Consider the following 25,000-nt stretch of genomic DNA (forward strand, 5'->3'; position numbering starts at 1 on the left):
CTTAACAGTCCCTTTAGTGCTATAGACACTTTCTATAGAAGTGTCTTTATGGCCCAGGTCTAACCCAAAGAAAATCACTAAACGCAATAAATTCAGGAGGTATGTACCCCCCAAAAAATAAATACACAAATCAGACCGACAATCAGAATTAATCCTCTCTTACCACACATCAAAATGAACCCTTAAGCCAGATAATTTCAACTCTTACAATGGTTCACTAACATTTTCCTTTCTCTCCTATGAAATCCTCTGAATCAGAGAATACAGGAACTTGCTCTTAAAATGGAAAAAAGAGAGACAGAGGGGGGAAAAAACCCACATCCTAAATTTTTCTACAGGGGAAATGTGGAGGTCAATGCTGCTGATGAAGTGCCCTCACTCCACTGTCACGATATTCTGTCATTATGCAGCACAGCCATACGAGTGTTTCCAACATTAGCATACACTACGCGTGTTTTTTTTTTATTCACAGGACCTACGGGGAATGAAGAGGATACTCTTAATTTCCAGGAGACAGCTATGGCGCCTTCCTTCCCTCCCTCCCTTAATCTTTAGTGTGCAGGACTGAACAGACTTGTCATGATTCCACTCGTCATGACAGACCTGGGTGCTGCGTTTCTGATAAGTCAAGTGATGTACAATTCCAGTCCCTATAAAGGAGTGTCTGTTCTACTTATTACACCTACTTTAACTGATAGAGCTTGCTGAAAAGGTCAACAATTAGCGTGTCAGGTAGGAGAGAATGGATCATTTAATACGAGGCAGTAGAAACACGCTGACATTTAAAACCACAAAGGCAAGCTCTGATCACTAATCTTGCAGCAGGTGTGGAGTACTGTAATATAAGGTTGGATGAACACTCTTCACCTGTGCTTAAAGCCTTATAAAAACATTCACAACAAGGCAGTGGTGGCTCAGTGGTTAAAGGCTCTGGGTTACTGATCAGAAGTCAGGAGTTCAAGCCCCAGCACTGCCAAGCTACCACTGTTGGGCCCTTGGGCAAGGCCCTTAACCCTCAATTACTCAGTTGTATAAATGAGATAAATGCAAGTCGCTCTGGATTAGGGTGCCTGGCAAATGCCATAAATGTAAATGTCAAATAAATGACACAAAACAAAAAAACAACTAATGGAATGGAGGACTACTGTAGCTATAGTTTTAAAAAGGTCTGCTTTTGATTAAAATATGTAAAACATAACACCTGCCTTAAACCAAAAATGATCGGGCATTTCCATTCTTTCCTATTTAAAAAGCCAACTGTAATAAATTTGGGGCATCACTGTTGCACCAGTAAAAACACTTTATGTACAGTCAGCATTATTGGAAAAAGATAGGCAAAAAGGATATGAAAAATTTATTTATGGTTATCTTAATTTCACATGGAAAATGAGAGATCTCCCATCTTTACTTGAAGTAAATGGATACTATTTATAATATAATATGTACATATTTAGACAATTTGTTTGCTAATCAGTGTCTCCAACCATTCTGTTATTCTCCACAGGGCAGCCGTGACAGCTGCGTGGGAAGAACACATGCTGAAATTAAACTATGTCCCTTTGGGTTTGAGCTCAAAAAGCACTTATTGCATGTTTTCTTTTTTATACAAACTTTTAAGCTCATTTACACACGGGTGATAATAATGATATAAGTAAAATATTCAATACTCTACTGAAACAGGAAAGTCATGGATGACTACACTCAGCTGAAGTAAAATATAAATGGGATTAGGCTTTAGTCATCAGTCAACAATTTCTATTGGTGCAAATCAAATGGCTGACATTTTATTACAAAATATTTTTATACAGATTTTTAATTAATAGTTTATTTATTTTTTTAAATATAGTCCTCATTTTCAGTGTGAAATTAAGATAACCACAAATTCATGTTTTATAACCTTTTTACCACCGAAGGGTGCCAATAATTCTGGAGCTGACTTCAGCTGTTATTTGAGCAGGTTAGATAACACAAACAGACAGATGGTAGTCAGGAAGCCAGATGAGGATGAGCTATGGTGTGATTAGAACCTAGTGATTCAAACTTTAGAACGGCCGATAAAGTAACAGCAATGTCTCACCTGTGATGAAGACCTCGCAGCTTACAGCTCTCAGTCAGCATCATCGTCACCTGCACCTCTGAGGCATGATCTGCAAAAACAAATGCAAGAACCAACAGGGGCATTACAATGTATAAGCTGTTAGTCATTATTTAGAATTACAAGGTGAGAAGACATTGACTTGTTTTGACAAGTTAATTCTCCATTTATTCAGCTGGCCTTTGGTTGAGATTTAGAGGGAAGTGCAGAACAACATTATTAGGGAGTGTTGGAAAAAATATATACGTAGTGTAAATTCTTGCACTAAAGAAATGTGTGTACTCTCAACTCTATCCTGTAATTGCCCTCTAAACTTCCATAAAGTAAATTAAGGTCATTGAGCCCTGTTTTTTATCTCGACATGCAGATTTTGGCAGCTCCTTTGCATTTGCAAGTAATCTACATTGTTTTCTGCCCCATGGGTATGGCTGGGGGAAGTTGAAGGGTTTACTACAGCTCAGACTGGTATGGAGCATTGTTTGGCAGTCAGGTACCCGCCTTGTCAGGGGCAATACAGGGCAGGAGGGAAACAGGAGTGCCAAGTTAAGATCAGTGAAGCCCAACATTTTCTCTTACCAGGCTACATTTTAATATCTTTGTCATGTCTTACAGATTTCATTTGTGAATTGCATTTAATTTAAACATTTATTTAATTAGAAATCACAAACTAGAATGCATTTCAAATATGACAAGCCAGTTTCATTTGTCTAATCATCTTGTGTAATCTTTTCGGTTGAAATGCTTTAGACAGATCACAGGAAACCTACCAGAATCACATTTATATATTTAAAAAAAACAAACAAAAAAAAAAAACCCCAACCTTTCTCAGAGTGCGAGATGTTTAATAACTGCCTTCCAGCTAGTACTCGGAGGGAGGATTCATCTCAAACACATGCTAATGATGATTTATAACAATATGCTGCTTTATAAACACCAGGCTAACTCTCTGTGTGCCTGGTTAAGAGATGGCACCAAAGGTGTTTATGTACATCAAAGTGCGAAATCTCGAATTTAATTGGTGAAAATGTTTGGACTAAATAATTTCCTATAACAACTCTAATGATAGTTCTGGCTATAATTCACATCACAGGTTTAAATTAATGCTCTCATTCGAATAGATCATGATTTCTGTAGTAATAACACATTCATGGGGACTTGTACGATGGTCACAGCACATAATCTACGGCTAATGATTAGTAGGTTAATAAACTAGTTATTTGTAAGAAAAGCATATAATTGTTGATGTGGTGAAGCTTTCTGGACAGCATCAGGCTACATCATATAACCACAAAGTGGACTGTAAGAGCATACCCCATCGTCTTTTATTCCTTGCGTAAACCGCTGGTAATGTAGTACAGTTTAAATGTAAGGAATAACATGAGAGATCGTCCTGTTCTTCGAAAATAATGCACACGGGGGTGGGGGTTGGTTAGTTCCTGTTCTCACTTATAACAGCTTTAAACAGTCATGCCCTCACCGGCACATTTCTCTTTCTCGCTCGACAAAGGGTGCATGATATATTGAGTATTAATATAAACTGGGATAACTATTTGGAACAGTGTATTTGTGTCCTCAGTAATGTTGCCCATCAGCTTATACTGATGCTATACAAGCTAGTGCATAGGGTTTATGTGACACCTTATGTCAAGTTATCTAAGGATAAAAGATGTAACAGATGGGATACAGGTTCTGTTGGTGACTATATTCATATGTCTTGGAAATGTGCTTGTGTTATGGCTCTTTGGGTGTATTTAGTTGAACAACTCTCTGAACTTTTCGTGGTGGATAATCCTTTATGCCCAGATCTGTTTTAATTTGGAGATAAAAAAGAAACGTGTTACTGGCAACTTTGACAGCTGTAAATAAGTCAATTTTGAAAGGTTGGTTTGAACCAGATATTTCCCATTTATCAAGCTGGCGTTCTTATTTTTTGGACATGCTCATCCTGGAACGGGCTACATGCAGGTTAAATAAGGCCAAACCATGTACAATTCAGAACTGAAGAGTTGCTGTTAGCTTTGTTAGAAATCTTGAACATGTTTTGAATGTTGTTAGTGTGACTTAATTTTTTTGTCATTTGAAGTGTAATTATTTGTCTTGTGTGTGTGCTATGTGCACCCCCCCATCATTTTATATATTTTGATAATTTAAATAGATAAATATATTTATAGATTTTTTTTTGTTTATGTTTTTGTGTTGGTTGTTATTATTTATGGGAAACCAATAAAAAATTTATTCACAAAAAACAAACAAAACATGCATCATTTTACTGAGAAATCGGAAAGAATAAACTTTTCTATCCTCAAGAATTTCCTGTGCTGCTAAACTCATCAAAGCACCATGACTGTAACAACCAAGTCTCATTTTAGAAATGTTAAATAAATGTCTCCTTTATTAAAAAAAAACAAAACAAAACTAAACAAAAAAACAAATGATGGTTTTACTCTGTTAATCTACATTTAAAAAAATGAACCCCCCCCCCCCCAAAAAAAAACACTCGGTTATTAGGCTTAGATAATGAGGCACATTGGGCACGATGGGCAAGTCCTGGTGTAGGAGCTGTAGCGTATTAGATTGAGCACATTAATATTAACCTTGGCCATGTTACATTCAGGGCTACAGCTGATGTATGTTACATTTCCGAGCCACGCAGTTACATGAAAATAATTCACACTTTCTGACCAATCGGTGGTATAATCAAGAATGATGAATGGGAGTCTAAAATTGCAGCTGTACCTTTGACTGTTTTCACAAACACTTGTTTCTCTTTACTCGGGTCCTTCTCGTCAAGCAAGACACCATGGAATATCCGTCCAAAGGTTCCTGTGAAATACAAACGGTCAACCTATTAAAAAAAAAAAGGGTGAGCAGAGCCAAGTGGAAGAATATCTCCTTCTCCCCCACACACAGCCCTGCAGAAATACACACACAGGTTTTATTTATTTATTTATTTATTTATTTATTTATTTATTTATTTAATAAAGGTCAAGCTGTCTTATACGGGGTGAGAATTTAAATAACAGCAGGTCCAAATACTGGCATTCAGGTTGACCTTAGTGCTCTAAATGAAGCAGAGCTCTGCTGGCGGACTCATTCAACACCACTATGGGAATGTTCTACCTTTATTCTTTGTTGTTTTCCCTGCTGCTGTACCAAACCTCAGCTGCCACAAGCTAAGATGACATTTGAGAAGTGTAATGTGTTGTAAATTGCTTAATTCGTAGCTGTAGAAAGGCTTGACCCAGTGTTCACCAGACAGACAGCCAAACATAGTGTAAAGAATCACTCCTGCATAAAACTAGTGATTATTATTTTGTAATGAATGAGACAATGAGGGCGAAAGAGATGTGCTGTTGCAAGTTCACATGGTCATAATACAGTTTTACATAAATGTTTTTACACAGCTTTACAGATTTAGATCTCTAACAAATCATAAGTGCAAATAGCTACTAGATGCAGAATTAGGAGATACAGCAGCAGGAGTAATGTCATTAATGTCACAATAACACTCTGCATTGGATCATGTAAATAAGGAAGGAGGACCTATAAATATGTTTGACTTGGCTAACATTAGACAAGTATATACTTAACATCAGTTAAATACGTTTATTAGGGATGGTGTTGAAAATATTTGTCCAAAAAAGGTCAGGTACAGCACTGTAATAATTGTAATAGCACTGTAAACATTACTGTAATAATGTTTGATGCTCTTCTTAGACTGCATGGTCAATATCTGTTAATTGGCCACCAATACTGCACAAGTCTAGTTATCACAATACCAAGTGATTATTGAGCTCAAAACCATAAATAAATGAAGCAATTAAAAAGTATAAGGGGGGGGGGGGGGGGGGGGGGACCAAACAGCCAAAATTCTGATTACAAATAATAATTTCCTATTTAATAAAATAACGCTTTTCTTTTTTCTTTAACAGTTAAATTTGAACTGTTTTTAAAAAACTTTTACCAGTCTTTGAAATGACACTGTGAAAAATGTGTTATTATAATTGAGCTATAATTGTACATTATAATTACATTATAAGAATAATGAGAAGGTAGCCCATATGTGAAACATCAAACATGCAATGAAAAGCTTTCCCTGATTATTATAAGATTTAGTCAGGCTCCTACATCTACTATATCTCCATAGTTCTAGTATCTCTATGGTATAGAGATGCTCAGCTCTTCTGAGCTCAGTTCACACATTCTCCATCTACACGGTCCCAGCAATTAGTCCATGACTTCATCCGTGGCCATGTGCAGAGCACACAGACATTCCACTACACTGAAAAAACGCAACGTAGTTCTGAGAGATTAACCAAGATATAATACAATGCATTACTTCCTTCATCTCCCAGAAGTCCACTGTATTGTTTCAAGGTTAAAGCCGTACAGACGTGGTCATGGACTAATTGCTGGGACACTGTTTTACACGCTCTGACTGATGGAGAATATGTTAACTGAACTACAATGGTGCTAACAAAGCGTGAGTGTGTTTTTGATCAAGAGCTTAAGCGTTGCGGTTAGGGGGGCTCCTCCTGATTTTCAGCTCAAAACAGGGATCAGGAAAAAGGCTTGTTAAAACTCAAATATGATTTGGCTCAGTAGACCATTGACGTATATGAATGATGTAATGCAATTTGGTCAGGACTGAACGTGCCAAGTGTCTTTAAAAAAATAAAAAATAAATTAAAAAAAACCCGACATAGATTTATCATGTAAGATGTGAACGGTAGCTCAGAATTCAAAGGGGATTAAACTGACTCAGGACGAAAAGTCTTTCAAAAAGCAGCAGTTCACACATGGAAACTGGGGTGTACATCATATACCAGAAGCAGAGAGTGGAGAAAGAGGACGCACCTTCATGCAAAACGTCTCGGAGTGTGACTCTCTCTCTAGAGATGGCGATGTCCTTGACCTTTGCCTTGGCTTCCAGCAGGGTCACGCTTCTCAGGTCATTCTTCTCTATCCGCAATGAAGGATAGGCTAACACACACACACACACACACACACACACACACACACAGACACACACACCCACCTAAATACAAGGACCACTAATAACATTTAAATGACTTGCACATCTTTGCCAAAATCAAGTCATTACCTTACTTGCATAACATGCTTTTAAGCTGATTTTATCACTCATTTTGTGTTTGCCTGTATGCAGTGTTTACACAGGATCTGAGAACACACTGTTTCTCAAATGCAAGAGGCTGTTTTATTAGTAATACGTGTGACATGATGGTGGATACTACGGGCGTAATACTCACAGAACTCTGTGGGCTGACAATGGTGCCCAGAAAATAGCACCACTAAGCATTCTATACTTGATTAAAAATTATTTTGTTATCGAAATTTGACAATTCAACTGATTAACTAACAACAAGACATTGCGCTACTGTAAAACAGTGTGACTTGTCAGATCTAATAAACTCCTAAATGTTAAAGTATCCAAAATGATCAAGATGGTCAGCATTTTAAGAGCACATAGAAGGAAAAGGCTGTATATTCAATGTTGGTAAAGCAATATCAATGTTTGATAGGCAGCGAAGTTTTGGTGGGGAAAAATGGGGGCAACGTGTGGTAGCATTGCCACCTCACAGCTCCAGGGTCCCCAGTATGACTGCATTGGCTTTGCTACTCTAAATTGCCCCTAGGTGTGAATGTCCGTGTGGGCTTATGGTGCCCTGTGATGGACTGTTGTCCCATCCAGGTTGCATTCATGTTCAGTTTCATGGCACTACAGGACCTTCAGCATAGTTTCTTCTCCACTATAAATTCTTTGATGAAATTTCCAGTATAACAATGGAATATTTGCATTACTAATATACTCATGAATACAGATTGGATACTGTATACTAAACACGGTAATCAATTTGTTTTAAATCTGAAGCATGAGGGTGCCTCCAAGTGGTGATACGGGGGGGAAAGTTTATAACTACTCTACAGACAGGGTAAGCCGGTATGAGTAAAAATAAATAAAATAAAAACAACCTCTGTATTGGTAATCCATTCTATCTTCTAACAATATATAAGCATGCAAATGGAATATATAAATATAAATTCCGTAAAATTATAGTGTATTATGCAGAGAAGCATTTGCAAGTTGTACAGTTAGTAGTTTAATTGCGATGATGCTTTTTGGCTACCTTTATTAATCAATCATAATTGATGGCAATATCGGAATATTAGATATTAGAATAATTATCAGAAGGTAGGTTACCTACATTTAGCTGTTTTGATTTAACTGGTGCATTAAAATCCATTCATATGGTTTAACTGTATGCATGTATTTTTTCCCCCCTATATGGAGATATAGTGCACTCAGTTAAAGAAAACAATAGTAATTTTTTTTTGATGGAAAAATAATCGCAATGATTGTTTAGCCATTAACACACTGCCCCATTGTAACCATTATCACATAGGATTTTCAAGAGATTATCACATAGGATTAAGTCATTGACACTGATCAAAGACACAACCCAAGTTAAAGTGAGCATGAAACTTATTTAAGCTTTACAGTGATCCAGGCCCCCAGCTGACACTCAAGCGCAAGGTGTGGTTAAAAGGAGCTTACACAAGGCATCATTCACTTTATGCTATGGAAATAGTGAAGATGATGGTAGTGATGATGGTGTTCAGGTTAGAAGGACAGGTGTGAGTGTGTTAGCATGAGACTGACTGTGTGATCATTCTGGCTCTCTTGTGCCTTACAGAAGCAAAGCAGGACTTACTTTTGCTTTCATGGGAGGGAGCACCAGGGTGGGGGAAGGAGGCACCTGAGAGCTGCAGCATGGGAGCAGAGCCAGCGTGAACGTCTGATGGAGGGATGGAGGAAGACACAGAGGGTATTGGGGAGGAAAGGTTGAGAAGAGGGAGGGTAGAAAGTGAGATAGGTAAAGGATGGATAACTATGATAAGTAAATGGTGTCTATGGTAACAACATGTGAGAGCCAGTGGCAGTGGCATGGGGGTGGTGGACAAAAAGGAAGAGACAACTGCAACACAAGAGAGTTCCTAGACAGAACATGCATGGCCACCAGGGGGCGACAACACGATAAAAATGAACGCTACATTTAGGTTAAGAAAAAAAAAAATACTGCAGCTACTCCCCACTGATATTTACTCAATCATTAAAATATTGATCAACAGTGGTATCTCATTTGTTTTTTTTTGTCTTTTCATTACTAAACTTAAAATGCCTTTTAGAACATTAGACGTTAGTATTAGTTACGTCACTGCTTTACCACCTACAAAAATAAGTCTAATCTTAGCCCAATCAAGCCAATTTGAGGGAATGTCGGTGCCTGACCATTAAGAAAACACCACAGAGATATAAAATAAGAGATCCAGTCGGCTCTGTCTGTTTTGTGGGAAAAGGGGTGGGTGTGAATTTCATCCAGCAAGATGTCTCTCTATGTTTCCTCGGTCACTAGATAAGTTTGCACTGCAAAAACAACCAGGAGGAATTAATGAGTAAAAGTCAAAAACAGTCAGACTGTTGAGCGTGAGGTGGGACGAGAGTCAGTCTGCTTCATACGTGGTACTACTTGCCTGGTACTTGCTACACACACACACACACACACACACACACACACACACACACACACACACACACACACACACACACACACAACAGAGACAGACATTATACCCTGAGGACACTGGGTGCAGCCTGATGTATTCATTACCAGGACCTTCTGATTCCTGTTTAGCTCATTTGATCATTTGCTACAAATCACCTCATTAGGAGGATGAATGCGTGAGCATTAAGATGTCTGAAGAACTCTGATCATACCACCTCGCTTACTGACCTTGGAGGAATAGTTCAGAGAAAAATCTAATTTAAACAATTTTCTACTTACCCAAAATGTATTCAATCAGCCAGGACACTTTGGCTTCCTTGGTTCTGACTATGAGGCTAATGAAGCTAGCAAGTAATAAAACTCACTTGTATTAAAAAAAAAAAAAAAAAGCTTCACATACTTGCATGTGACATTGTTCAGCTACAAAGTCTCATTCTTAAATAACTCATATTGAGAACAGAAGAAACAGTTCTTATTTAAAAATTTCAGTTCAAGTTTAAAGTGGATCTACATCACTTCCAGTCAAGGTTGCCAGAGTCATGGTCATTTTTACACCAAATTGGACTAGTTTTGGAACAAAGTTGTAGGTGGAAAAGACAAGCCCGCAAGTGTTCTTTTTTGTGCTAGTTATAAAAAAAAAAAAAAAGTCTACAGTAGCCAAAATCTTGTTTTGAAGTAAATTCAGAATAAACTCTTCAGCAAACAGGATATGGCACACAAAGGGGAGGTGTACATGCAGGCAATGTACCTATGATGTACAGAACTGAATGGAGAAGAGGAGATTATATGGAGAAGAGGAGATTATGGAGTGGACAATGGAGAATGGTGGTACCAGTGTTGATAAAAGCATGTTGCAATCAGAAGTGTGTACCACAGTGAACTTGTTTGCCATGCAAAGACAAACATGTCTCCTTTGATCAACTCACAACCCTTATGGGCTAGCTTCAGTTTTGTCCCTTTCTATTCTTTTTTTTTTTTGAGAAATAGTCCGGAAATTTCACCGGGACCTGGCAACCCTGCTTCCAGCATTCTCGTACAGTTCTGCCTTCAAGCTTTGGGTGTGGCTTAGAGGGTGAAATGTTACAAAATATTGATAAAGATTTATTAATTAAAACAACAACAACAACAACAACAACAACAACAACAAACTCCCAAACCAGCAAGTCTAAAACCTAACCCTAGCTGCATCCATACACAGCAAGCTGCAACGCACTGTGTTCTGACAACTTTTTATCATTAACTTTTTCAGCAATTTGCGCTACAGAAGCTCTTCTGGACACCCATGACCCTGTCGCTGGTTTATCAGCTGTCCTTCCTAGGACCACGTTTGGTAGGTACTAAGCACTCCATACTGGGAACACCTCACAAGTCGTCTTGTTTTGGAGATGCTCCTACCCAGTCATCTAACCATCACAATTTGGCCCTTGGTAAAAGAAACTCAGATCCTTACACTCCCATTTTTCCTGCTTCAAACACATCAACTTCAAGAACAGTTCACTTGCTGCCTAACATATCCCACCCCTTGAGCGGTGCCACTTTAATGAGATAATCAAAGTTATTCACTTCTCCTGTCAGTGATTTTAATGTTATGGCTGATCGATGTGAGTATATAGATGTGATAATGTTCATGGAAGGTGTGTGCTGCTGTGGATCTTACTGGTGATGGAGGTGGCATTGTTTGGTGTGTCTGCTCTCAGGTACTGCGTGGTCTGAGTGGAGGGTTGAGAAAGACCCTGGGAGCTCCCACTGTCACTCTCACTAGAAGAAAAGAAAGAAGAAAAAAAAAAAGAAAGGAGGGAAAAAGATCACAAAGTGACACTAAATTCTCAAGACTAAGTGTGTGTACCCGTCTGCCTCTGTAAAGTAATACTGTAGCTGCTGACTGATGGTTTAACTGATCCCACCAGTTGGTTTGTTCTCGTTTTGAGTCAGAATATTACAGGCAATAACAACAGTGTTATATTAATTAGTTTGTAGTTTATTGGAATAAGTGAGAAACCAAAAGAAAATGGGGACAACAGTCAGAAATGACAGTTTTTATCCACATGAGGTCATCTAAACTGTTTTCAGACCAAGAGCATAGCCAGATTTCTACCAACAAGATTTCTTTTGTCTGGTCTGAACCACACTTGTCACAGTTCCTCAATGCATCTGGCACAGACAACAGTAACAACACTTGAGTAGAATGCTGTGCACCATGCTGTTTTTTTTTTGTCCATGCTGTTCTTTTCATAATTCTCTGACCCCACTCCAGGAAAGAGGGGGGAAAAATAATCTGACTACTCCAAGGTTGTCTATATGTCTAGACATGCGAGTATAACAAATTCAATTTCAACTATTTTTTGCCAAAAATGTTCATGCCTGTATGAATATACCTTCTGTCATGGCCAGCAATAACTGTGCCTTCAGCTGGGTAAGAGAACTTTTTCTAGCTATAGAACTTTCACCTTCTCTCGCACTACCATATTCTCCTTCATTTGATTTTCCTGCTTCCCACAGATCCTGGAAGGCCATCAGTATCACTTTACCTTCTAACCCCGTAGCCTTCATAACACTAAAGTGTTGCATAATGGTGCCGATTAAAAGAATTAGCCTTGAGCTTCAGAGGTTAATTCAACCCAAAGGCCTCTGAGGAACAAAGATCCTCAGACAGCACAGATTCAACCTGCCTTCTGAAACACACTGATCCCAACCATGTGCCAATGTCATTTACTCAATACAGGAAATATCAAAGAGCGGCTGTGTGCTCTTGTCTACATTCTAATGCCTTGGAGCTGTTGCCATTAAAAGCAAAATTAGAACGCATCACGGGTTTACGAACTGACTTTACAGACATAATGCTGCTTTGACTTGAATTAGCAAATAAGATAATATCAGTCTCAAAACAAGAATAAAGAAGTCCATTATGCAGGAAAATTTCATTAGATGACTTTCAGCAGAACTGATTCCTGAGAAAGATTTTGTTATCGCTAAGATACAAAAAGTTAAGACACCAGGATCTGAGATACCAGGATAAACAGTCACACGTGTTTATACCATGGTCTGTCTGAAGAGTCGATTCTGATTGGCTGGAAGGGGTGTTCAAACTGTATAATGCGCAGGTAGCTCCAGCCGGTTTAATCACTGCTCTAAATTAATGTGCTGCCAATAAACAATTGTAACCATAGTTAAGTATCGTTACAATTGTGCACAGTAGTTAAACTCACAGCTTCATGATTAGTAGAGACGCGACATAGACGCAGATAATTCTCTCTCACACACATAAATTTCTCTCTAATAACTATTTATGATAATTAATTCAAATAAATATAATCCTATCATACTACCTTACCTCTGTCATTATAATGGGTGGAAATATATATAAAATAACTAACAATTTGTTATTTTGATCCTTTCAGTCAAATTTTGCACCGCAAATATCAATGACAGCTTTAACTCGTCAATGCTGGCAAGTGACCACGGTATAAGCCAGTTCCTCTAGGATTTAGTGTTTCTGCGACCGCAGAAATGAATGCAAAATCAAGCAAATTCCACAATATTCAGAGAAGCTTGCAATTTTTAACAAATTACCGCAGATTTGGGCCAAGACGAATCACGTGACGTCATCACAACGCGCATTCAGATTCAACCAAAGCACTCTTCGATTCACGTGCATCGAACACGAGTAGAACAAAAAAAAATCTCATTTAATAACAAACATCAATGCAAAAAATTTGTGCAATTGCAATTTTGCCAATTCAAGAAGTTTTCCACAAAAACAAAACAAAAAACTTAAAACGCAAGGTGCATCACCAACTTTGGAAAAACCGTAGCTAGATCAAGCATTTTTGGCCGCAGCAATCACATAAAACCCTCAAAAGTCTGTACAGATAGATAAGCGGGATAATCCATGGCTAGGATTTTACATGATTCTCCGCTTTGCATCAGGTGGTTCTTTGCCTCATCGTCACGAACTAAAATTGTGTAACACACACCTTGCCATGGATTATACCTTACGTAAAGCATAGTAAAACAAAGCAGTACAATACTTAAAGAATAAAATCAATCAAACTCAACAAAACTTTTTGTCCTTGTACCACTGCTCCTACCAACAAGCGTAAAATTCAGCCCAAGTGCCAGAACTATGGTAAAAAAACAACCCACCTGTCATCCACCTCGACTCTCTTCATGCTGTGCAGGTGTAACACAGCAAGGATGATTGCCACGAGGAAGATGACAGCACAACACACTCCAACGCTAATGTAGAACACTCTGGTGGACGTTGTAGGGGCGCTGTCTACTGAGGGAAACACAGAGCACAGGTCTATGTCAGAGAAATCCAACAAAATTACACATCAACAATTAATAATGGAATTACAACTGAAACCATCTTTTAAGTACAACAGTGGAAAGTACTTACAGTCTGGTCCTGTTTTGTTGGAGAATGGAAGGAGGATTTTGGGAGGATCTGGCTGTTCAATTCCTTGTTAAATATAAGACAAAATGCATGTATAGGTTACACCAATCTCTTAACAAAAAAGATTAAAAGGGAAAGAAAATAAAACAACACTCAGGGACATGGCAGTTGTCTAACCATGAAAAATAATCGAAAGAATAAATTAAACTGGTGGGTAGAAATTTCAAGAGAAATAGGAATGTTTTCTTCGATACAAAGCGAAACAGACATTTAGAACAGCAAACACAGACCAGCCCTTAGAAACAAGGACAAGTTTGTATCATACTATTCACTGTGACAGCATCAGTCTCGCAGAGAGAAAGCCATGTCAACTTCAATACTCTTATTACAGCTCATATTACAAGGTGAGATGAAGGGATGGGTTCAGACAATAGACATAAAAAAAAGCACACTTCTGTGTGGAATGTACACTAGGACACAAATGTAAGCACTACAATTATGCTACAGGTCGTACTTCTGTAGCACATTTTCCTGCGCTTGAAATTGAGCACTGTGAAGTTGTTGGCATGGATTGTCAGATTCAGCTGCATTGTCAGAATGGCCTCACCATCCACTTTCCCAGAACAGAAGAGGTCCACTCTGAAAACTACACACAAGAAACAAATACAAATATCAGACTAAACACCAATGACAAACACAGCTGGCTGTCCGATAAAATTCCAATGTGTGAATAGATACCAGTTGTGCACTTCTCAGACAACTGAGGCCCTCTACAACAAGGGTTCTCAAACTTTATCCAGGGACACTACACCTACATCCCTATACTGCGCATCTGTAAAAACTTAAGAACCTTTGGCCTGTGTCATGTCCATCAGGTGTGTATTTAAAAATGCAATTTGAAGGTTGCATAAAGTGCCATTAATCTCTAACAAAGCTATCAAACTGGACAGAAGGCACAATAACTGCAGTACATCATCCACTATCTTGTTTCTTTTGAGTTGAATGGGCCACATGACTGAACATATGTCATCGTTTTTGAATATCTCCGTTTTCTCGGTCCACACTATTCAAATTTATCCACTTGGGAGAGTGTTTTCGAAAAGCAGAAAATGGCGACTCTGTGTGAACTGAAGCCCAAAACGTAGAGGAAAAAGATGCGTTTTCAAATTTATCTGGATTAACGTGGATGTAGTCTAAAATAGAGTCTATGGACTCCCTCAATAGAGATTTATCTCATGAACATTAGTTGTACAACAATATTCTGTCCATTTATTACAGACATGGGGCTTTCCAGAACAGGCCCCAAAAGAACACATAAGGTTCAAGTTGACATAATTTCAGGCTTAGAACTCATGAACCCCTGGAAGCCTACTTTGAGAACCACTGTTATAGAAGATCTCTAGAAGGGTGTGTGTATGCGCGTGAGAGAGAGAGAGATACCCGAGTGTGTGAGCGGAACCTCCCCACTGGCTGAAATGTTGCTATGAGGCTGGTCCATAGCTGCAGGGTTCTCCACCTGGAAACCCAACCTGTATTCCACCTGCACAGAGCAAGGAGGAAGAGGTCCAGGTACAGAAAATAAACCACCAACATTAGAACCATAGCTGCATTTGTAGTCAGAGACAATGCAAGTGTGTGTTTCTGTAGTTTACTTTCAAGTCCATCTCGATTCAGCATAATCATCACCAGATGGCAGTATAGAGATGAGGGAAGCCAGAAAACAAGGCCCACAAAGCCTCTCATTATTTAAAACCAAATTCTTTAACAAATCTAGCAAGCAACCACAAAGAATCTTATCTTTACAGTAAGAGTTCTTCTTAAGTGGCACTAAATGGTCCTGAAATGTTTCGCATGATTGCTGAGAGGAACTTTTAACAAGGAAATCCTAAACTAAGAAGAAGGGGCGGGGTTCACCCTGTTGCTATGGGTGAGGAATGTTTCATGAATGAATATCGGTAGTGATTGGTGGACGTGGTTTCCAAATGGTCAGTGCAGCCTATATGTGCGTATCAATGAGCAGCTTTGTATTTCATTTAATTATCGCTTTAGACAGTTACACGACTAAATCATAGTGTATCCGTGCATGGTATGAAGTGAACGAAACGTTAATTTTCTTTTTTTTATTATTAGAATATATTGTACAATAAGTTTAAGACCGATTGGCCAATCACTGTCAATATTCATTTATGATAAAAGCGGTCATCGATAGCAATGATTTGATATGAATTGTTAATAGCGGTCATTTTTTCTATAAAACAACGCTGGAATGAATGCAAAAAATCAAGTAAACTCCACAACATTCGGAGGAGCTTGCGATGTTTCTAAATTGATGAACACAAAAAAATAACTCATGCTGCATTGCAAATTTGGAAAAAAGCCACATGAAAATCAAGCATTTTTGGCCATAACAATCAAAAAAAAATAATAATAAAAAATAACCTCAGCGAAATTGACCAACGGATCTTCTCTGCATAAGTGCAGTTTTCAGTTTGCCAAGTTGAGGAGAGTCATGTCTCCAGAGGTGCTGCTTCACTTATTAATCAAATATCATTTCAATATTCATTAGAAGCAGCTGCCTTTATTTGTCACATATACATTACAGCACAACAGCACAGTGAAATTGTTTTCTTCGCATATACCAGCTTGTTAGGAAGCTGGGGTCAGCCATGATACTGAGGATTGTTCATAATTCAGTCTTAGTGTGTTAATTGTCCTCTGGAGTACCCCGAAGTATCAGCAGGCCTATGACCTGATTTTAGTGCTATACTCCCTGTGTGTTCATCTTGCATCAGCCAGATAGAAACTACATTTATTCCCAGGATTCTGTGTGAATACAACCTCTGATCTACAGACAGAAATAGTTGTGTTGTTTAATTTCACTGATTATTATAAAACTACAGATTTTAGGTTTAACAGATTTGACAGATTACAGGTTTGCAGAGCTTAGAAACTGCAGTTTTGTCCTCATTCCACACAAGAGACATCAACTTTACACACAGCATGAAATCGATGTGTTTTCCCGCCCTCTTTTGATTGACAGGATATCATTGGCCCTGATCATCGAATGTTTTTATACATCGGTGTATCTCTAAAATTAATCCATTAAAGTGATCAAAGACCCAGTAACTACAAACAGGTCATGTTAAATATGTTTTTATTATAGACTCAATACCAGCTGCAACATTTGCATGGCTAAAAGTCATTATATCCGCCCTGTTGTATGTCACATTTCAGACCTACAGCTGAATTAGAGTACATGTGTACCATCGAGTCCCTATGGAATTTCACAGCTTCTTGGAACATTTTCAACATTTTTTCCCCCTGGCTGTGTATGTTCATGCACTCACTTTAAATACAACAGAAAGTCAAGTGTAAATACAACAGAAAGCCAAGTGTTACAAGCTGCAGATAATAAAATCCCCATAAACTAATAAAAATTTACAGAGGAAATAATTCAGCCATTAATAAGAATAAAGAATAAAGGCTTGTAGCCTTGTGGAAAGTCAGTGATTAGTGTATGTTATAGTAAAGATCAGTTCAAATTGCTTATACATGACAGGCTTGTTCCACCTACTAGCATGTGTGTCAAGTTTCTAACACCCTTTACTACAATAATAGATACTAGAATAGGGACGTCAGAAGAGAGAATACCTATCAAATGACAAGGGAAAATAAATTCCAGTCTCGTTTCCACAAAGTGTATTGGTGAAGATTTCAACTAGAATTCCGAATCTAAACATTTAGCCATTATTTGGTTTAACAAAATGTAACGCATGACAAATGTACACATTCCTACTAAGTGCAAAGACAACAAAGGAACATTAATTTTTCCTCAAGCCCACAATTTTTTTTTTTTACTTTTTTGACTAAAATCTATTTTTAAAGCTGCTAATTATGTACAAGACAGGAAGTTCTGATGAACAGGGTGTACCTTGCTCTTGGAGTGCCAGGTGAAGTGCAGGCTGTTGGTCTCGCTGGGTACTGGCAGTATGAAGGAGAGAGCATAATGATTCACCACATCGTCCCTCACATAGTAAAGCTCAGCATCCAGACCTGCAAACACAAAAAAAAGCTAATCAGTACTGATTACACATGGGGGAGACAACCAAAAATGAGGCAAACATTTTTTAAAACCTTCATTAGCTTCTCCATACAAAATACGTTTTATGACATTCCATCATTCAGGGTCCATATGAATTCTGCATTTCACTACACACCAAAAAATAAATAAATAAAAAAATCTTATGCCCTCATTTAGAGACTAATGGATTTTGCAGAGCTTGGAAGTCTCTGGGAGGAGAAAACCACAGCAGCACAAAAACATTTCTCAAAGCAGCAGACCATGTCAACACATGACACCAATCACCAACACACTGTCCTCCCTTGGCATCAAGGAGGACAAATAAAACATGTGAATTGACTAAATCATAATGTGAAGGTCAGAAAAGTGACAACATGCAAGCAGAATTTCCAACCTGAATATGTGGGGTTGAATGGAGAAAAAGAAATGCATCCCATAAATCTATGACTGAGCCAAGACCTACACGAAATGGCCAAAATAATGAACGCTTCCACTTCCCCCCACCTCTGTGCATTTCAGGCCTTAGAGTGTTCTTTTTCTCATCCTTTAAGGCAGTTGGAATTCATACATTATGCTAGTTATCACAGTTATACATCATGAAGAAAGAAATCTCAGTTTGAGGATGTTTACGTTTGAGGTCCTCACCCTTCACTATCACCAAACCTTAACAGCCTCTCTCTTCCCTTAGGCTCGCCTCCACTTTCTAATAACTCAACCAAAGGACGTGGTAATCTAAACAAGGTCTTAGTCACAGCCGCATTCCTGTAGCAGCTTCGATCCAGAAAGCCTCACTCCTGGGCTGTACCTCACACCTGTGCCCTAAAGACGGGTGCATTTATCGCCATTAGCAGGGAGAGAACAGGTGCTGATGGATAGGTGGCTGGGGTTTCAAGCCGGAGGCTGACTCCCACACAGTCGAGACACAGGAACATGTGAAGCTGAAATCTCTAGCCGCGCCCTGGGGCAATCCTATCTCGGCTGCGGGACACCGGCTGGGTCGAGTGGAGCCAGTCCATCAGCCTGTAAGGGATTGGCTTTAAACAAAGGCGGAGGGGAATGCAGCTCCTCCCCCCAACTCTTACAGGACAGCAATAAAGAGTACAAAGAATATCAGTGGTAATATTTGTATGGCAACCTGGAGAGACTCTTCACTATAGTCACTGACATTTTCTCATCTGAAAACATGAAATGAAATATGTTTTGCATGTATATCAGCAAGAAGCAAGGTTATAGCATACAAAAGTTTGGTTAGCCCTAAACTTTTTAAACCATTTAAAGATTTCATTCCAATTCCACACAAAGATGCCCCACCATATTCTACTTATTGAAAAGGTTTAAAAGAACTATAGGTTAACAATGGAATTTGGGATGTCAGACTGATTATCAGCATTACCTTACCCTCATCAGTCTTGGTTTCATCACCTGAGATAAAAGCGACTGGTGGCATTTAAACCTGAGCCTCATTGATATCTCTTCAATTGGTTGGTCCCCATTCATGCTGACTTCGGTGTGAAAATAATCACGGAGCAATTCAATTAGGTCTGTTGACCAAATTTATTATTACTACTGTTTTTCATTAGGTCATTTATTTTATAACTGGTAATCTGTACACAGTGTGCAAGTGCTCGTCGGTCTGTTTAGGATTTCGGCAAGTTTTTTGGCGATTGCTGTGGCCAACAATGCTTGATTTTGCTGCTGATTTTTCAAACTTGATCAATTTGTGGAGATTTCGTGGGTTTTTTTTTTTGCAGAAAACGACTTGAACTGGACAAACTGTAATTGCACAATATTCTTTCACAGTGATGTTTGTTGCTAAATGAGATGTTTAGCTGTACTCATGTTCGGCGTGTGCAAATCGAAGAGGGCTTTAGCGGAATGTGTGTTGTGATGACGTCACATGACGCGTCTTGGGTGAAATCTGTGGTAATTTCGAAAAATTGCAAGCTCCTCCGAATACTGGGGAGTTTGCTTGATTTTCCGTTAATTTCTGCGATTGCAAAGTCCTGGAGGGACTGGCTGTTCTCCGTTTTGATGACAATGTGAAGGCACGGGTAAATCTCAGATATTTTGACGACCGGTATCTGATCAGAAACTGATCATGCTTATGTCAGTTTCACTACTGGCACACGATTGAAAACCATCAACTCATGAAACTCAAAAGCACACTTAGCTTGCAAGGTGCAGACTGACTGCATTTTAATCACTGTGTTTGGTAAACTGGCTCCTTCCCCAACATGATCCCTGCAGGCAGACAGCTAAGACGAGATCACCTAAATAAAATCATTTCCATGCCATTTTGTTACCATATATTTGTTTTCTTACAGTACAGATCTCAAAATATATTCTTGGCAGAAAAAATAAAATATGGTTGAGCCCTGAATTTTTTTTTGGCCGTTTTCCAGAATTTCGCGGGTTTCTGAAGACCACAGCAGATTTATTGTGGTGTGCACGATCAACAAGATCTATTGGGATTAATACTCTGAACTATATAGCAATCACAGCCTTTTGTAGACAAAACCACCATTTCAAAGGATAAAAGGAATGAGTAATTTATGTTTAATACTTGATTGCAGAAACATAACCCATAACCATCAACTGTCCATCTTCCCTGCCAGGCAACCAATGTAACCATTTTCATTTCCTGCTTTTTTTCCCTCCGCATGGTCTTTCTTCATTCAGACATTTCAGTCAGTGAAATACAGCTCTGGGTGGGTGAATGACTTGGCCAGTAAAGAGCATTCCACTTTCAGCTCAGAAAACCTCCAGTGTGACTTGATTACTACGTTCTGGACTTTGAGGCATTCAGTGGGAGCAACGTTTTAAACCTTAGGCTCTTTGACAAAAGCCGTTTCCAGAATTCCAGAAAACACAGACTGCTGAATTGACGGACACCCACAGCACCAAGCTGACCACTTATGAAGGAACATTTCACGACTCCAGACCTAATCGGCTGACTGTGCCAGGTTACAGCGGCTGTATGCGTCATCGATGACCCGTCACTGGGGAGATAATAAAAAATCTGTTACTTTTGAAGTGTGAGGAACACCAGACACACCCACGGATTTTCACTTGGTGTAATTACCATGCTCAGGGTCTGTTCTTATTTTTGTTCTGTGCCAGCTAAAAGCAGATTGCAAGGAAAGTAAGAGGAAAGAGAGGGAGAGGGGCAGACTTGGGTGAGTGGAGGGTGTAGTCTGTTGTCCAAGTTTTTCTGTTCTTTCACTTAAACCCCAGATTTGTAGGTTCTAATCAGCTTCATGCTGAAACAAGACTTTGTGGGAATAGCAAACCACCACCAGCTCATGGGGGATGGACTGAATGTGGGCGTCTGAGGGGTTTAGGGTGCTTGACCCAGTGCTTTTATGGATCACTTTAATGCACCACACACACACACACACACACACACACACACACACACACACTGATGGCCGGCAGAGTTTACTATAAATCCTCTACAGTCTTTTCACTCCACTGTATTTTGTGGGAAGCATTTCATCTTTGCTTTCTGAAACGAGTAACAACAAGTTGCTTTGAAAGGCTCTGTGGTCAACCACACAAACTTTAAAAAAAAACAAAAAAAAAAACAAAAAAAAAAACAGGCAGCTCACTGGTGGTTTCCGTTCACTTTGACACCAGGCCTAAGCACTAACTACGCAGTACCATGAGGGGGATGCCGTGTCTCTTTATATGGCTTCGAAATCCCTTTCATGCTTGAGCTGCATCCACTGTTCTGAAAAAGCCAACAGGCCAAAGAGAAAACAAGTCTAGTGATTAAAAATCCTGTGGTTGATCTTGCTTGGGGGGGGGGGGGGGGGGGGGGGGGGGGAAAAGAAAGAAAGAAAAAAGCTTCAAAAGTTCTACAGCAGCATATCTTGCTACTATATCTTATCTTCAGATTGGTGGATGTGTGAGCCTTGCTGGGTGGTGCAGAGAAGATGCTTCTGAAAATCCGTGACAGTGTTTAAGTCTAGGCTTAAAACGTATTTGTTTACTCAAGCCTACCCTGACTAGATTCTGTTCTACTACTTCGCAGTCATAATCTTTTTTCTCCCTCTCTCCTTTCGCCGAGCCCCACACGAATTTATGGAGATACTAGAGATCCAGATCCTTTCTGCCTCTGGATGGAGCTCAAATCTTCTCCAATTCCAGACTGCTGGGACTACGGCTACTCCTAAGGCCATACAGACTTCATATAAATCCATAATGAACTTTTTCACACTATCTGTTGTTACCGAGATGAGGATGGGTTCCCTTCTGAGTCGGGTTCCTCTCAAGGTTTCTTCCTCCTAAAACATCTTAGGGAGTTTTTCCTTGCCACCGTCGCCACTCAGTGGCTTGCTCAGCTGGTATAAATTCACACCTTTAATATCTGTATACCATGTTGATATTTCTGTAAAGCTGCTTTGAGACAATGTCTATTGTAAAAAGCACTATACAAATAAAATTGAATTGAATGAAGGGTGGGAATGAAGTGGGACCTACATTTAAGCTCAAACATTAAAAACATGCAAATAAAATGAACTTGTCTCTGTATTATGGATGTAATTGAATACATGTACATTATTCAGACTGAACAGATCATTTGTTCTAAACGCACACAAATTCAACTAGGAGGAATGCTTTCTTTAAAAAGAAAAAAGAAAGCTTGCTAAATAGGTTTTAAGAAGACCTGGTTGAGACTAGAGGTGTGCATCAGGACTAGGAACTCACAGACAACACAAAACAAAAACATTGCACAGGTGAGTTTTTTTTTTTTTTTTTTTTTTTTTTTAAACTTTCAAGAGCAGTGAGCAGTTGAATACGAAGCTCAAATAGAGAACACATGAACATGAATGTGTCTTTAGTAACTGCTTGGCCCATGTTGCAGTAGTTTAAATTAGGCTTCTACTGGGTTTATAGCTTGTGAAATAGAACCAACTAAATACTAAATAAAAAATAAAAAAATTAAAAAATTTAAATAAAGAGGGATTCTAGAGACATAGTGGTAGGTTTCACATTTAATTCACAAAACCCCTCTTCCCGTTTATGTCGCACCAACCTCCGGTTAAAGTTTTAATACAGATATGGACATTTGATGGAATAAACAGTTTCAGATACAAATGGCGGCACTGCATTACTCCCCTACTCTCTACAGAAACCTTTGTCGGTCATAATAATACAAAACCCCAGAGATGCAGAAAGTCCACTGAGAGCAGAAGGCATTACCTCACGGACCTGTGTATTGCTGAGATTGAGCATGTTAGCGCATGTCTCCCAACACTAAACACACATTAGAGTGCAGAAATAGCTGAATGGTGACATAGCTGGAAGCAAGCATGCTAACCTAAACAAAAAGCACAATCCCAATTAGTGACTGTAGCGCAATAAAATGCACATGGAAACAATAACTAAACCCAAATGCATTACAGTGGACTAACACAAATAATGTCCTTTTTAATTTTTTAAATTTTTTTATTTAAAACTTGGACAGCAAAGGAACATCTCTTCAAAGAATTCCAGGTGAGTGAGTTTCAAGTCATATTAACATCATGTATAAACAGTAAAACTTCTAATCCTTATCCTGAAAGACGGTCCTATATTATGTTTGTTTGAGGCAGCTGGCCTTGTGGCCGTGAAACCAGCTAACTTTATGCTCCATGTAATGTTTGGGATACCGAGGTTAACAAATAACTGCCTAACACATTGCAATGTTATAAACTATCTCCTATTGGGCCACCATGCATCGCCATTCAGTCTGTGTCCTGTCAGCTAAATGTAGTAATGTCACTGGATTAAATAATGTGGTATCGACTTTGGCATCGAGTACTTTTGGTGGTATCGGAACCGACTACTAGATTTTTGGTATCGTGACATCCCTAATCTGCATAACAAGTTAGCTCCTGTTATCAATTTGGGTACAGAACCTCACTTTCATGCACTTCCTTTCTCTTAACCTTCAAGCTAATAAACCAAGAAAACACAGCTCGTCGTTTTACTGCGACAACGAAAAGAGCAAAGCCCTCATCCTGAAGACTTCCTCGGTGCAAAACCTACTGTTACAAAGCACTGATGCCTTCCATAAACACTAAAAAAATGATACCTCACACAAAACGATACCAAATCAATGACGATGTTTTTCTTTGTTCAATAACACATTTTTTTATTTGTTTATAATTAGTTTTAGACTATGTGCAGCCATACAAGTCCCTGTGAGTAAACACTAGCACAATAATAAACTCGTGATCTGGATTCCAGCTGCCAGAGCTGCTGGTATAGAAAACTAAATCAACACTAAACCAATCAGATTCAATTGTAAATAATACACTATATAATAAATAACACCTTAATGTGACAAGACAACATAGTAATATACATTTAGATTTCTTCCCTGTATGCAAGCCAAATCTAATGTATAATCAAGAAACTAGGGCAAATAATAAGAATCTCTCTCAGAACATCAGACAAGTGCCGCAAACATCACTGATAGTTCAGATGAATGATATTTCCATTAATATCTAGAAGCCCAGAGTGCTTTGTTACGAATATCAGGATGTGCATCAGGATACAACAACTCCAGTTATACGGTTCACCATTTTACTTTGGACAGGACTGTGCAGTTCCTCAGGCAAACTGCTGCCTTTGTAAAACCAGAACAAAGCCTAGAGGCCAGGTGGGGGAGCGTGTTCAGGTAAGACAAAAGCCTTCGTGTACTAAAAGCCTTATCTTGCATGCCCGAGTGTGCAGCTCACAAGCACTGGTGGTGCTCATGGGAGATCGGGGGACCAGGCAAGGGGTGGAGAGGGTGCTTCTCTTACAACTTTATCCACCAATACTTCAAAACAAACCCAGAAGGCAGAGTCCGG

General features: G+C 39.0%; 1 protein-coding gene across 3 annotated transcripts in view; it reads right to left on the reverse strand.

Moving 5' to 3' along the window:
- Positions 1-25,000, reverse strand: part of ryk (receptor like tyrosine kinase) — a 70,652-nt gene that overhangs the window by 21,526 nt on the left and 24,126 nt on the right. The window contains exons 2-11 of one of the 3 annotated variants that reach the window (XM_017480130.3): positions 18,009-18,130; positions 15,518-15,617; positions 14,592-14,723; positions 14,081-14,143; positions 13,825-13,957; positions 11,339-11,439; positions 8,830-8,913; positions 6,953-7,078; positions 4,832-4,918; positions 2,078-2,147 (exon numbers count right to left, since the gene is read on the reverse strand). In XM_017480130.3, coding sequence (XP_017335619.1) covers positions 2,078-2,147; positions 4,832-4,918; positions 6,953-7,078; positions 8,830-8,913; positions 11,339-11,439; positions 13,825-13,957; positions 14,081-14,143; positions 14,592-14,723; positions 15,518-15,617; positions 18,009-18,130 — 1,018 coding nt within the window. Of the gene's footprint in view, positions 1-2,077; positions 2,148-4,831; positions 4,919-6,952; positions 7,079-8,829; positions 8,914-11,338; positions 11,440-13,824; positions 13,961-14,080; positions 14,144-14,591; positions 14,724-15,517; positions 15,618-18,008; positions 18,131-25,000 lie in introns of all 3 variants that reach the window. The other 2 variants (XM_017480128.3, XM_017480131.3) reach the window with 2 other exon arrangements.

Source organism: Ictalurus punctatus, chromosome 11 (assembly GCF_001660625.3).
Source record: "Ictalurus punctatus breed USDA103 chromosome 11, Coco_2.0, whole genome shotgun sequence".
NCBI classification, from domain to species: domain Eukaryota; kingdom Metazoa; phylum Chordata; class Actinopteri; order Siluriformes; family Ictaluridae; genus Ictalurus; species Ictalurus punctatus.